Source organism: Rhea pennata, chromosome 3, assembly GCF_028389875.1.
Source record: "Rhea pennata isolate bPtePen1 chromosome 3, bPtePen1.pri, whole genome shotgun sequence".
NCBI lineage: Eukaryota > Metazoa > Chordata > Aves > Rheiformes > Rheidae > Rhea > Rhea pennata.
Window position 1 is genome coordinate 91,781,955 of NC_084665.1, and position 14,548 is coordinate 91,796,502.

The following is a 14,548-nucleotide window of genomic DNA, read 5'->3' on the forward strand; positions in this document are numbered from 1 at the left end:
TCAACTCCTGGATCCTTGTGGAATCACAGAAATTCAAGTCAGATAGTAAATCAAGTTAGAAATCAAAATTAATTATTGAAAAGTAGCTCCAATTTCTTTTCCCGTTTGAGCTCAGTTGTGATTTACTGTACTGAATTACTGACCAGCCAAATTCTCTTTTAAGCAGTTCTCTGTCATTACACTGCTGAAGAAGTCCAGATTTTTCCATAAAACCTGAAGATGTATTTATTTTTGGCAGGGATTACCATTCCTGCCAGTGGAATCCCAATAGTTTGGGATAATTTTAATAAGGCTGTAAATATGTGATTTCCATGGAAATTAATTTAGTCACAGGATTTTTTTGTGCTTTCTTTTTTTTAATATTGATGGCTTTGCTTAACATGGCTTGCCAAAAGTATGTATGGTTTAAAGGAAAACTATTTGAACATCACAGTTGAGTATTTATAGTGAATTGCCCACTACACGTGTATTGCTTTTCTGGATGAAACAGAAACTACTTGACTATGTCTGTTGGATTTGTACTCTTAACAGATAAAGTCATTTAGCACAAACAGGGCATGTGCTTTTGAGATCTTGTCCTATTAGTCGCTTTAGGTAGTAAGTTTTTATAGCAACACTCATGCAAATTTTTTTTTTTTTAGTTAGAATCATGAGTTTTTAGTCTATACAACTTATCATTACATTCACTTGAAGTTTAAAACACTTTTTTAGTAACTTTTCTTGTAATGTTAATTCAGGATGGAATAGGCTTTAGATGGGTATTTCCAGATTCAAACATGAAGGCGGTTTTAGTACCGACCCTAAATTTTCAACTTTAGGAGGCTGATTTTTTTCTACATGAGATTGAGAGTATTCCAATTATACTGTTTTCTGTTGCTGATGTGCCCTGAGCTTGAAGTCAATCTTTACATAGTTTTGTCTAGAAATGTCTGTGATTTTTAAGTGAGTGTTTTAAAATGCCATATGGGCAGGTTGAGCAAGAAATCCAGAGAAAACATTATTACGAGAAGCTCCTAAGGACTTGAGGATGCATAGTAGGAATATTAAATTGCTTATAATTAACTCTCCTTTTAGAAGTAATCTTATTAGTACATCAGGTCCATTTTTTGTTAGATACTGATATACTAGGAAAGGAGGAATTAAGAGTCTAGTGCCAAGGAGTCTGGAGTTTCCATACATTTTTTTTAAAAAAAAAACACTGCTGTGTTTCTGACTTAGATGATCTAAATGTATATGAGGTGCCTAATGCCTGCTGAAGTCAACGTCGGCACCTAACTCTACTGGAGAAGTCCTGCTGTTGGCTCCCTGGTAGCACAGCCTTGATGTGCAGTGGGGCCCAGGCAACCGGGCCCTGTAAGTGCCGTTGCCTGCAGTAGCTGTGGAGCATCAGTTGGCAGCAGGTACATTAAACCGGGCAAGTAATCGCTCAGAGAAAACTTTCATAAGCAAGTATCTCTTTTAATTCTGTGGTCTTTTAATTCTCTTTTGATCCTGTGGTCGCTACTGGTGCATGTAAATTAGCAAATTGTTTTCAAGATATTTAATGACTGGCATTAATTTTGAGACTGTTAGCACAGGCTTAATCAAGAGTTCCTTCCCCGGGCTATTGAACTGACTTTGATAATCGTATCAGCTAGATGATACAAATGGTTCATCTGATGCAACTGCACCTTGTATTTTCAAAATACAGTATTTACAAAAAAATTCAAAGTATCATAGTACATGTTATCTTGAATTATTTCATTAGCAAGGTGAATTAATAGCACTGAAACAGATGATAACATTGATTCTAAGCATATTACTTAAGAAACATTTAGCATTAGCTTTAGAAAATGGATTTTGTGAGTCCAGTCAAAGAGTAGATGTAACAAACTTAGAAAACTAGTTTCTGTATACACCCAAAGGTTTAGTATATGTTAACCAATTTGAGCACAATTGAAATTTATAGCTGTTTTCCCCTTCCTTTAATTTGTACACACATTTTTATCACTTGTCTAGATTTACTGTGTTTCTGCTAAATGCTTTTTTTTTGTGGTAAGAAGAAGGGTCGAGCAGGTTATTATGAGTGATGTCATGCTGCTGACCTGCACAATGACTTTAAAATAAAATCCACGTTCTGACGGTGTTACTTTTCATTACCTTCCACATGAATCAAAGTTTTTTTGCTCATTAGCTGATTGCTCAGTGAAAAGGTCCATTGAGGTGTCTGCAAATTGGTGAAGGCCTTTTTCCTGATCTTATATTCTTAACTTAGAACACAGTAAGGCTTATTAGTAGCCTAATTATCCCTTCTAGTGATTTTTTTATGACTATAAAGATACAGAATGTAAAAGAAATATATAACTCTATGTATAAGTCATATTACACTTTTATTCAGGAGTGGCTGCAAAGGTTAATAAGTTTTTGGTGTACAGCTATGTATTATTTTTAATATAAACATACAGTTTCTTGTCCTTCTAGGTATGGCATGAACTGCCTCATTCAGTTCGAGGATTTTGCTAATGCTAATGCATTCCGCCTTCTGAATAAGTACCGTAACAAGTATTGCACTTTCAATGATGACATCCAAGGTAACACGTTCTTTTTCTTCTATAGTGATGCTTACAAGCCAGAAAAATGAGTCTCAGTTGCCCTACCAAAGGGTGTGAATGATTTTCTCATATAAATTATAACTTCAGATCTTTGAGCAAATGTCTGATTTCAAGCCTGGACCATAATTCCCTCAGTTTTCTTTGATGCTACAGTGGCAACTGCTCTGCTCTTTCTCCATGCTTCAGAGATTTCTTTATAAATGTCAAACTTTGGTTCAGTTCTTAAACTGACAACTCAGTCAAATATCCTTCTAATTTCTGTTGAAGTCTCAGAGCTGCATTTAATTTTAGAGGGAAATTACCCCTTGACTCTGCTTTCCCATCTGAAGTTTGTGGCCGCTGGCATACCAAAGAGATCAGGAAGAGGAAAATCAGCAGCAGGAGGAAAAGTGCGCCTTGTGCTCTGCAATGGCTTTGAGGAATTTGGGTCTGCAAGCGAGGGGGATGTCCTTAGGGCATAGTGTAGATGGACACTGTGTCCCTTTGCTCCTAAGAAAGAAAGAAAGAGATGAACAGGATGGAAACAGCTGATGCTACTCTTTGGGCTGCCTTACTTCCATATTTTTTACAGAAAGAGAGTACTGGGAAGTAACTTCTGTAGGGCAATGTGGACGCTGCCTTGCTTGCTTGCAAGGAGGTAGGGTCAGGAGACCTGGGAAGGGGGACCAAGGCCCTTGTGCTCAGCTGCTTCTTGCCCCTGCGTGTTTTAATAGGTGGTGGAGACCCTCCACACTGACGATATCGTATATGACAGTCTAACTGCCTTCATTTCTAATAACTTATAGAGACCTTCCAAGCCAGGCATTAAGGACTTGGGTTTTTCAAAAGTCATTTGTGAGTCACACTTGAGAGCTGGGTTACTGCTGCCTTTCAGGGACCCGGGCAGGCTCATGGATACAAATAGCCCTTGTCTTTGCAACGTTAGGGATTTTGTGAGCTACATGAACTCCATTTCTGTTGCGAGCCTGGCTGAGTTTTGCTCTTGCATCTGAAACAAATTAGGAAGGACAAACTCCCGGATGGGGAATAAACTAATCATAAAATGTCATTTCTCTCTGCAACAGGCATGATGCTTGTTATGCTGCAGGGTTCGTGGGTAGCCCTGGCTACAGCGGTTCAATACAAATATAGCAGACCAAGCAGCGCCTGGAAATTTCTTTAGCTGTTTGGAGACCCATCTCCTAAAGGGAATTCTCTATCCTTACAGGACAGAGGTCCACACTTCAAATCAGAGAGATGGTCAACTAGATTATAGTTTTAAATAAACAGAAGTGAGGCTTTTCCAGCAAAAGTATACCAAATATTGCTTCACTAAGCTAAGAAAGTCTTCAGTGACTCCAGATGCCTTTTGTAGCCACTACTTCCTTAAAAATGCAGCCACAATTTATTCAGTTTCTGCAGCCTGATTTGTGTTAGTGGATCTTTTGATATTTTCATAAATGATGTCTGGGACTTTCAGGTGATCTCGGCTGAAGCAGACGCTCAGCCTGCTCTGATCTCTGCCATTTGTCATCATAACCACATAAACACCCTTGGCATCTTTTTGTAGGACATCATCTCTCCTAATACACGGCAATGGAAAAATAACTGGTCAAAAAAGGTCCAGTGATGTTTCCTCCTTCTTTCTGTTCCAGGTTTATAAAGCCTAAAGGTCTTTAAGGATCACTACTCATAGCCTGACAGTATTAATGAGAATATATGGGCCTAACTTCTTTAGCAATCCTTAGAGATTCTGTATTTCTAGAAATGGAGTGATTTTTCAAGGATACTTGAAAGAGTGGCCTTCTCAGCATGCAAGTTGTATTTTCTGTCCCAGGGGCAGTAAACCTGACAAGCAGCTTCAGACCAATGGAAGCAAACAAACACAATGTTGTGCCTGCTGTGCCACTATCTTCTGAAAATAATGCTCACGTGGGAATTTAAACATCGATCCTCTTGGTCCAAATATTTGACAGCCCAAAACTGCTTCAAGGATAGCAAGAAGTTTGACTTTTTAATAAGTTTTACAGAAGGGCTTGAGGCTTTTTTCATTCTCACAGGATATTCAGACAAATGATTCCTATATATTGTAGGGATGCATTGGAAAACTTTAAGTACTCCAAAACTAAAAAAACCCTCTAATTTACAATTCTGACTCCTGCCACACACTATAAATATAAAAATTATATGGCAAGCTGAGGAACTGACCTGACAAAAAAACTATTGCAAGCAATAACTTGGACAATTCCAGTCGCCTCCTGTTGGCTCCGACTATTTGCAGGGTGTCTGCATGCCCCTATTGATGCCATTGCAGAGCATTTGGAGAGAAAGTATCCACCAAAGCATTGATAGTGTAAAATCACTGGAGATCGTCCATGAAGGGTAACCTGTAGATATATTTGACAATTTCTGCAACAGTTTTTGTCTCCAGCAGGGGCCACACCCTTGACTTTGGAAAGAGAGCTGTAACTTTCTCTATAGCCCATTTCTGCACTCAAAGAATTCAGAACAAGGGAAAATGGGATTCTGAGCAACTTCTGTAAAGCTTCCCACGTGAGCATTCTTCTATAAAGTTTCCCACATGAGCATCGTTTTCAGAAAAAGCCCTCTACTCAGCCCTGAGGAGGCCTCATCTCAAGTACTGTTTCCAATTCTGGGCTCCCCACTACAAGAGAGACATGGAGCTACTGAAGAGAGGCCACCGGAGGGCTACGAAGATGATCAGAGGGCTGGAGCATCTGCCCTATAAGGAAAGGCTGCGAGAGCTGGGCCTCTTCAGCCTGGGAAAAAGACTGAGGGGGGTAAGATACACATCTTATCAATGTGTATAAGTACGTTAAGGGAGGGTGTCAAGGGGACGAGGACAAACTCTTTTCAGTTGTCCTGTGTGACAGGACAAGAGGCAATGGGCAGAAATTGAAGCACAGGAAGTTCTGCCTGACCGTGAGGGGGAATTTCTTCCCTGTGAGAGTGACGGAGCACTGGCCCAGGTTGCCCAGAGAGGTTGTGGAGTCTCCTTCTCTGGAGATCTTCAAGGCCCACCTGGGTGCAACCCTGTCTACCATGCTCTAGGTGACCCTGCTGAGTGGGGAGGTTGGACTAGATGATCTCCAGAGGTCCCTTCCAACCTTACTGATTCTGTGATTCTATGATTCTATAAACCTGTATTTGAATATTCAAATGACTCTATTTTATCAGTCTGAAAAGCATTATGGTTTTTGGATGAGAGTGGTACCTTTTTTCCCTCTCTGTGATTATGAGAATTTTTAGATGTTTATAGTTTTGAAATGACTTTCTAGAATTACACTTAGCAGTAATATTGCTTTAAGGAGAAAATATTCACTTTTTTTTCTTGTATTCTTGCTTTTTTTTATTCTAACCACAAATCAGTTTGCTTCAGCTTTTTTCTCTGGAACATAGAGAATATGATTTTTGGAAGTGCAAATCAGTGGAGGCCTTGGATTCAAAATAAATGCCTTTGTCTGTCTCTCTCTAACTATTAGACAGCATTTTCCAAAATCACATTGTTTTTGGTGGTAATTTCCTATCTAGAAAAAATATTAATATTGTAATGCCAAGCTCTCGTACATTTAGAAATGCCTGGATTAAATTATGTTAATAAACTTTCTTTGTCTTCAAAGTATTTAGGGTGAGAGGCTGCAAGGACAGTATTGGGATTTTTTTTAAAAGAAGCGACATGTGTTTTTCACCTCTGAAAATCCTGCCTTGGCATGGAGCAGCTCCAGAAAATGAATCAGGAATTGTGTTGTGAAACAGAGCTGTTTAGTAAGAGGGAGATATTCCCTGCTTTATCGGCCTCCTGGGGGGAGATGGGGTTGGAGTCCATGGTTTGGGAAGTTGGAGAAACGAACCTGTTGCATCCCCTGTGCAGGGCTCCTACCTTGATGTTGCACAGAGCTCTTAGGAGAGGTTAGAGATGAAGTCCTAGATGCACATCTGGAATTGCAGCGTCTGAAGTCCTTACTGCATTCGCCTGGTACCTTAGCAGGGGACGCACAGCGATACACGCTCGGAGGCAGCCTCGGCGCCTGTGGTTCTGCTCGCGCCGTTGTCGCAGGCTGGCAGCTGTTCACCCGGCTCCTGGCCGGGATTTGCTCGGGACATCTCTGCTCCTTGGGAGATGGCAGAGCAGGGTGTCACGGTGGCGCCTTTCCACCCCCAGTTTGGTTTTGGTGTGGCTGTTGAAGCAGCTTGTGCTGCTCAGGCACCGTCAGTGGCTTAAGGCAAGTTTCCACATCTCCGTAACCATGCACTTAGTTTACATGGGTCTCTAAACACTTAGCACGCGGTAGGTTTTTTTAGGCGTTGCTGACGTGGCTAAATATGAAATAGTGGCAAAACTTTCTCTAGCCTTGCTGCCTCTGGCCAGGCCAGTTGTTCCAGCTAATTGTTTTGATTTTCCCCCATTAGTACTTTAAAATTGTCTCAATGGAAAATGACAAACTTTTGTGGTATAAGCCAATATATTTAATATGTTTCTATACACAGTGTAATTCTGCAAGTTTTTATTTTAGCGTTATAGCTCTGTTACACTGTGCCCACAGATGCAATGCTTTCCCCCGTTATGGGCACAGAACCTGTGTTACAATGCCAACAAAAATAATTCCAAAACAGTGCAATCTCTCCATGTAAATAACTTCAGTATCTGTCATGACTTTAGATGTCATTTGTTTTTAACAGCTGTGCCGTTTAATTGCAGCAAAATTTTATTAAAGAAACAGACCTTAAAAAAAAATGGTGAGCACATGCAATTTAGGATTATTATTCCATCTTACATACGTGCTTTGGTTTAAAATATATGCTAAATGTTTAGCAGACTGTACCATTTGAATAATCAGGAAGACTCTAGCTGAAAATCGTTCTGACCATGTTAATTTTAAATCAGTGCAGTTCTTAGAAATCAGAATTTCCCTATCAAAAACTTTTTAGCATTTAATTCCTTTTAACATTGGAAATGTTACAAATGTTGTCTGGAAATTCTAGTTCTTGAAATCAGTTTGAAAATAGTGGGTTTTTTTCTTTAGATTATGGAAGTTTTTTTCCAGTTCCTTCTCTGACCAAGAATTTGGGAAAAGCAATATTAAATGATATATAGTAGCTCCTATACTGAGATCATATATCTCAAACTCTGCTACTAAATGTAGACTATAGAAAGCCTCTTTTATAACATGAAGTGAAATACACTTCCAGATGAAACAGACTTTCATTTTTTAACTAAAAAAAAAAAAAAAAAATCCAATTAAGATATTTTCTCTAGGGTTACCTGAAGAATATTTTTCTTACTGTAAGCGTGCACGTGATAGCACCTGTCCAATGGCATTATTCAGTGGTAAATTTGCAGGAAAATGTGTATGCTTTCAGGTAAATACCCCACTGGAGCTTTTATAACTTCTGTGGAACACTTTGGTACGCTTCTCCGTGCATTCTCCTGTTCCATTTTTTTCTGTCAAGGATAAATTTCTGTTCAGTGATAGCTTTTGTTATGCAGTGAATTTGCATTTGGACTGCCAAATGCTAACTGTAGCAGCCCTAAGGGACAGAGAATGCTTTGCCAGTATTAATCACGCTGGGAGGGTTGTCCTGGCCTGAGAAAGCCTCCATCTGGGGCAAACAAATTCAGCAGAAATCAAGAAATCAGTTCTGCCGTCTATCTCACTGCAGCTGAGTTTCCATTTATATGCGCTTCATAAAATATAGCAGTTGCAAACCCTAATAAAGTGTAAAATCTACGACATGCTAAAGCATAGCTCTGTGCAAATACACCAAAGGGTCAATCTTTAAAGAAGGCTCAATTTCTCCTTCGCTGGAAACTTTCCTCCTCTTTTGTCTGCGCGCCGCGGCTGCCTCCCGGGACACTGCGTTTAGCTCTGCGTGTGCGAAGCTTCGAAAAGGCAGTTTACGCCAAGGAGCAGGAGGTCCCGTCTCTTGAAAGAGCGTCCTTCTGCTCTTCCGGAGCGCCCGGCTGCCACCCGCCTTGCCCTCGGCTCTGAGACCGGGGCGCAGGCGCTACCGGGTGCCCCAAAACTGCAAGGAGGCAGGGGAAAAGGCCAAAACAGCGCGCTGGTATTTGGTTGCACTGGCTCTGTGTTGTGCACAGGCCTTGAAAGCACCTCTTAAGAGAGTAGGGATGCAATTTCTGCATGCAGTTTCCATGTGAGCCACCCACAGATTTACCTCGCTAGATTTTAAATGACACAATTCAGATACAATCTTTATTCTCACCTAGTACTCAATGCATAATTACTTGGAAGAATGGCAACATTAAGATATGATTTAAGTTGTGAATTAAAAAACACAAATTCTTCTTTTACTGCTTCCTAATCTTTTAATCCAGAAGAGCTCAGATTTGAGGATATGCTGCAAAGATTTTTGCCATCTTTTTGTTTAATGGCTTTTTAAGGTGATGGAGGGAATATGACATAAAGCAAATACTAATATTTGATTCCAGGTTAGTTCTTTTTTTTTTTCTTTTTTTTTTCTTTTTTTTTTTTTTTTTAAAACTTTAAATAATGGACAAATATTTCAGAGCCATAAAGCATTTCTTGCTCATCTAAATTTAAAAAACTTCAGTAAAAATTCTCTGCACTTTGTGTTTTGGGGCTTTTTCCCATCCTCCTTCTTTAATTGCCCTATCTGCTAAAGGAAGACGCTGTGCTCCGGAGAGCTTAACAGGCCAACCCAAAAAAAAGGCCTCCGTCTCTAGGATTTCCTGTGACATATTCATGCTCAGCTGTGCTGTTTCTAGCAACAAGTAAGGCTAAAGAAACTTAGACAGAATACAAAGACTTGATAATGAATAGTGCTCTTTGAAATTTCACATCTAAGATCTTTTTTTTTTTCCAAGACTTTGGAAAAGGCTTCAACCTTCCTAGGAAACCGCTGATCCTAGGAAACTAGTGTTTGTTTTCACAGCAGCTTACACTTCTTTAGAAAAATCTCCTCCTCTGTTAAACTTGTTGTGGTTATTCTTCCAGGTTTTGGGGAAGGAAAATAGAATCAGTTTTCAAAATAGTATCATTGGACATTTATTTCATTTTACACACACTAGGTTTAACCTGTGCTCTAGGGGAGAGGGAGAGAAGGTTGGTCCCCTCCTTCACATCGCGGTGACAGCAGAAAAAGCAGTTTCTGCTTTGTAATGTTCGTGAGAACCAGTCAGTCTGTGGCACCTCAGTGTGGATTGCATTTTGATGCTTTTCAAAAACTTGAGGCAGTATTCACAGTGAAATTTAAGGTCATGCCATTAGCGAGAGCAGTTCCGGTTAAACAGATCTGCTATTCACGCCGATGGCTTTCCCCCCTTTCGTGAAGCACAAATCAGGCAAACTGCTGACAGGAGTGATGACAGTCGCTGCCAGCAGCAAACAGCGATAGCAAACTCAGTGCTCACATAAAACTGGATGATTATGCTTTTAGAGTCAAATGGCTGAAAAAAACAGAGGTACTTCTAAAATAGCATTTTCAGAGCAGTTCTGTACAAACCATGGTTCATAAGAAATGCAATACTTAAAGCCTTCATGTATGCCTATCATAACCTTAACTGTGGATCCACTTCTTAAAGAAGATGCAGGAACCACAGCACATGTTGCATGCAGACAATCAGTGCAAACCGTACTGACGTTTACTGTAGTGGTTTTATTCACTTTTCATTTCTCTTTCCTTTCTCCTTAAAATGCAAGACTGTATGGTAATAGAATTTGTAAAAGTAGCAGATACAGTTATAGGTTTCACAAATGTTAATGCATAATGAGAGGACATTTGGCCAGCTAATAGGCTTAGCAGCAGTACCATGCTAGTTGTCTTCAGGTCCTGAAGATACGTAGTACCCCAGCGTTCCCATTCATGATAAATTCAGTGATTCATTTTCACAGCTGTAGAACCACATTCAAGTCTTTGTACACGTAACTTTGGATATCCCTGCCACCAGCAAGCAGCTTGCAGGGCAGCTTACACAGCTCCCAGGATCTCCTCTGATGATGGCAGGGTGCCCTGACAGGCTCCTGGCGGACAGAACGGGCTTCAGAGGCTGGAAATGGCCTTAAAATGCTGCTTTCTGAGGCAGCTTTCTTTTTCAGGAGACCGGATCGGTGGTCTGAGGAATAAGATGTTATGCAGGCTTCCTCTTCCTCTCCTCCAAACACAGCTGGGTAACATCAAATAGAAGAAAGCACTTGGCATCCAAAAGATGGGATTTTGCTGAAGGTTACGAGGGTTGTTTGGTAGAGTACCAAGGGAAATTTAGAACACAGTCTGACTTCTTTATTTCTTCATTTTTGGCCATTGCCGATTTGGCACTTGCCAGAGGAAGACTTAATTTCATCTGGGAAAGGAAGAAGCTAACTCCTTGGATATTGTGGTGTCGTTGTTCCTGAAGCCATGTCTCAGAGGAACCATTTTTTTTTGGAAATGTGGGAGAAGAGAGTAAATGATCTCAGCTCTCCGAGGAAGTAATAAAAAGAGCAAAAATGACAACTTTGTATGGTCTAAACATTAAGTGGGCTAAGAACAAGGTGTCCTCTATTTCCGATGATGGAAGGGAAAACTCTTAATCAAAAGCATGTAACAAACTCTTTTTTTTTAGTCCTTGTGTCACTTGCTTTTGAACTGTTCAGATAGATCTACTTTAAAAATTGAATCCGTGAGGGTCTTTCTATCTTTAAAATATATTCTTAAATTTTACAAAAGGTTACGTTGTATTAAAGAACATAATCGTTTATCAAACTCAGAAGATCCTGTGTATAAGCAACTTATGCAAACCCAACTTTCAACACCCAGTTGATGTATTTTAAGCAGATGATTTTGTAGAGTCACTTGAGGCATGTTTAAGAATCTTAATGAGCTTTAGATTTGTAGAAAATACATGTGTCTCATGTATTTTAAAACAGCGGTGTGTGCATATAATGACTGGAAACATGCGTAATATCTTTTCCACAGTGCGATTGCTATATTCTTAAGCAACTTTTAAGGAGTACGCTTACTTTCTCATGGCTTCCAAGCTCCAGTTTGATTAGATTGTTGTATTTATCTTTAGCAAACAAAATCCGTTACAAAAATCAGATTGTCAATGTATGCTCGTTTATGTTGTGCATTTGCTGTGAGGTGCTGGGTGCCCACAAGTTTCACTGGGTTTATTAACTTGGTTATGAGTGCATATTTTTAACAATCTTTAGTCTGAAAGTTGTCAGGCTTCTTGCTTCTAGCTTTGGCTTAATGTTTCTTTCTACAGTGCCTTTCTGTTTTGCAGAGAAATACAAGGAAGTTTAAAGAACTTTAATAAATGGGGTCTAATCCTAAGAATCAGCTCGCTTAACTCTAATTAGATTCCAGTTCTCTCTAGTTATAATTAAAAAAAAAAAAAAAAAAAGTGCCTCTGCCACAGCAGATTCTCTGTAGCCTGGAGGCATGGGGATGCAGAAGCCCTGCTCTTCAGACCAGTTTTATTGCTAGAAGCTTATACTTGTCAATTTTCTAAAAATAACAGAAGATACAGAATTGCTAAAGTTTTCTGCAGACACACTAAATTAGCTCCTCGTTGATTGCTTTTAAAGAGACGATACATAAAGCAGTATCTTCTAAAGGATTTGGATGACTCTTCTCTACGTATTTTTTTCTCTGTCTGTGTGGATTTCTGATAGCTGAGCATCTGATCCTCAGGAGGCTGGGACAGCTTTAGTCAGTGATGTCAGTATATTAAGAGTGTACTTTTACTTTGTGTATTTCTGTGTGCCAAGAGTATAAAGAGGGTCTGGGTTCAAACCAGTACGCATTTCTTAATACTTGTATTCTTTCAGTTCCTTAGCTGTAAGTATTTGAAGCTCATGTACTCTGTGTGCCTGCAATATAAATGTCTATTTTAAATGTCTCTTTGAGCACAATATAGAGGTTACTGCTACCTGACTTTTAAAATTTATTTGGCTTGTGGAAAAGCTGGCCTGTAAATAGCAAATGTGCATCATTGAGGGTTATCTATTTCACACTTTTTCTGAAGAAAAAATCAGTAACAGTATGGTTTTTCACCTCAAAAGCAACTAGTTGACTTATAGACAATTTCAGTTAGTGCTGAGGCACTCAGAGTCCTAGATCCAGCAGATCTCTTCCTTGTAAGCTATCTCTGGCTTCTCAAAGTCATATATAGCATCACCTTTGGTATCCTTGAGTTAGTCAATGCTGTCACTGCCTAAGGAGGGAAGGATTTGGTTCTCATTCCCAGAACTTTGTAAGAGGGAAACTTCAGGGCCCTTGTTCACCCCCTGCAGATCAGCTCTCTCTGAATCAGGTGGGCATCCTAAATCTTCAAGGACTGTTGAAACCCATTTTTTCCCTTTCAGTTCTTTTTCATCAGTGGCTGATACCTCTTTTCACTACTGATGAAATCAGTTTTTCAGAATCTCTTCTAAGAAGACACACATAGCAAAATACTTAGGCTGGCATCGTCTGCCTCACTACCACACCCCCTCCAGATACAGGACACCTTTATAGGTTCTGTAAACTTGCTGATAGCTCTAGCACTTTCTCAGGTGTTTTTTCAGGATTTAATGGATCCAAATTCCTTGCAGGAACAAGGAATTTAGGGGTTTTTGCCCACACTGTGCCTGGACTTTAGTAGCAATGATAATCTATGAAAAATGTAAACCTGTTACCTGAAGTTGGTGTCCAGGAAGAAAGGTCTTCGCTCTTCCAATAGGCTTTGTCAGGAAGAAGGAACAGTTGGGTTGAACAGCCAGCTATCAGGTGCTAGGACTAAGTACAACTTTCTTCAGCATGACAGAAGGTGACAGCTGGGCTCAACAGTGGTAAGGATTCAGCTGCAGTGTTGTGTATGGATGTGGGTGCTGTTCCAACCTTACCATTCTTTGAATTCTATGAATTCAAAGAAGATGAAATGAGTGAATAAAGTCTGGAAGAGAGAAATTAATGGTAATTGCTTTAGGAAAACACAACCTTCTGAAGGCATGGAAGAGTTGGAATTGCTGCACTTAAGAAGAGGGGGTTGGGACACCTGTAGTCTTCAAGTAAAAAAAGACAGAATGGAATAGGTTGCCTGAGGAGGAGTACTCACAGGAGTACTCTAAACAAGATACTAGGAACGAGTTAGACAACGATCTGTCAGAAATAAGATATGGATGATTCTGCATTTATGCACAAGTTTGGGTTAGATGACTCCTTGAGGGCTCTTTACTGCCCTACTTTTTATTACTAAGATTTTTTCATGATTAGAGCCAAATTCTTTCCATTCAAAGACAGACAGATACCTCATTCTTTGTGGTCTTAATATGCAGAAGATCGACCTCTGCAAGCTAAATCGTAAAACTAAATGTAAGCTTTTCCCCTGTGGAGTAACTCAAAGATAATTTAAAAGGTACTTCTAGTGTTTTAGATGCTAAGAAACCAAAATAAAACAAGTTTTTGTGTTGGAATTTGCCTTTTCCTTTCTCCTATTTCATCCATGCTTGGATTTGCATCTGCACTGAGGATCAGTTACACATTTCATCATGTGTAGCTTTTTAGTTTTCTTTCTTAAAGGCTGACTTCTGTGCTCTAACAGCTGTAGTATCTTTTCTAACATGAAGTTTTATGTGGGGTTCCTAGAAATGGTGGATCCTCTCTTTGAAACTGTTACTCTATTCTACTGTGTGTTTATTTGTTTATTTATGATCTTACAAGATTTTGCTTTCTCAAGAGCTCCCAAGAGCTGTCAGTCACCTTCAGTAGGATCAGTGCAGATATCTATTTGGAGAATAAGCCCATTCTTAGTTTTCAATACCTGGAGTCCTTCAAAATACTGCTATCTATCTGGGCTGTCCCATTTTTTCCTTCTGCAAAAGACCTTATCTTGAATACTTGTAATAGTTTGATTGCACTGGCCATTATGCCAGTGCATATAGAATTAATCAATCAATCATATTTTATTTAATGTTACTCTGAAGGTATTCCCACTTACATTTTTTCATAAAAAA

General features: G+C 39.6%; 1 protein-coding gene across 1 annotated transcript in view; it reads left to right on the forward strand.

Moving 5' to 3' along the window:
• ME1 (malic enzyme 1) overlaps positions 1 to 14,548 on the forward strand; it is a 194,337-nt gene that overhangs the window by 149,452 nt on the left and 30,337 nt on the right. The window contains exon 7 of the mRNA XM_062571048.1: positions 2,461 to 2,570. Coding sequence (XP_062427032.1) covers positions 2,461 to 2,570 — 110 coding nt within the window. The remainder of the gene's footprint in view (positions 1 to 2,460; positions 2,571 to 14,548) is intronic.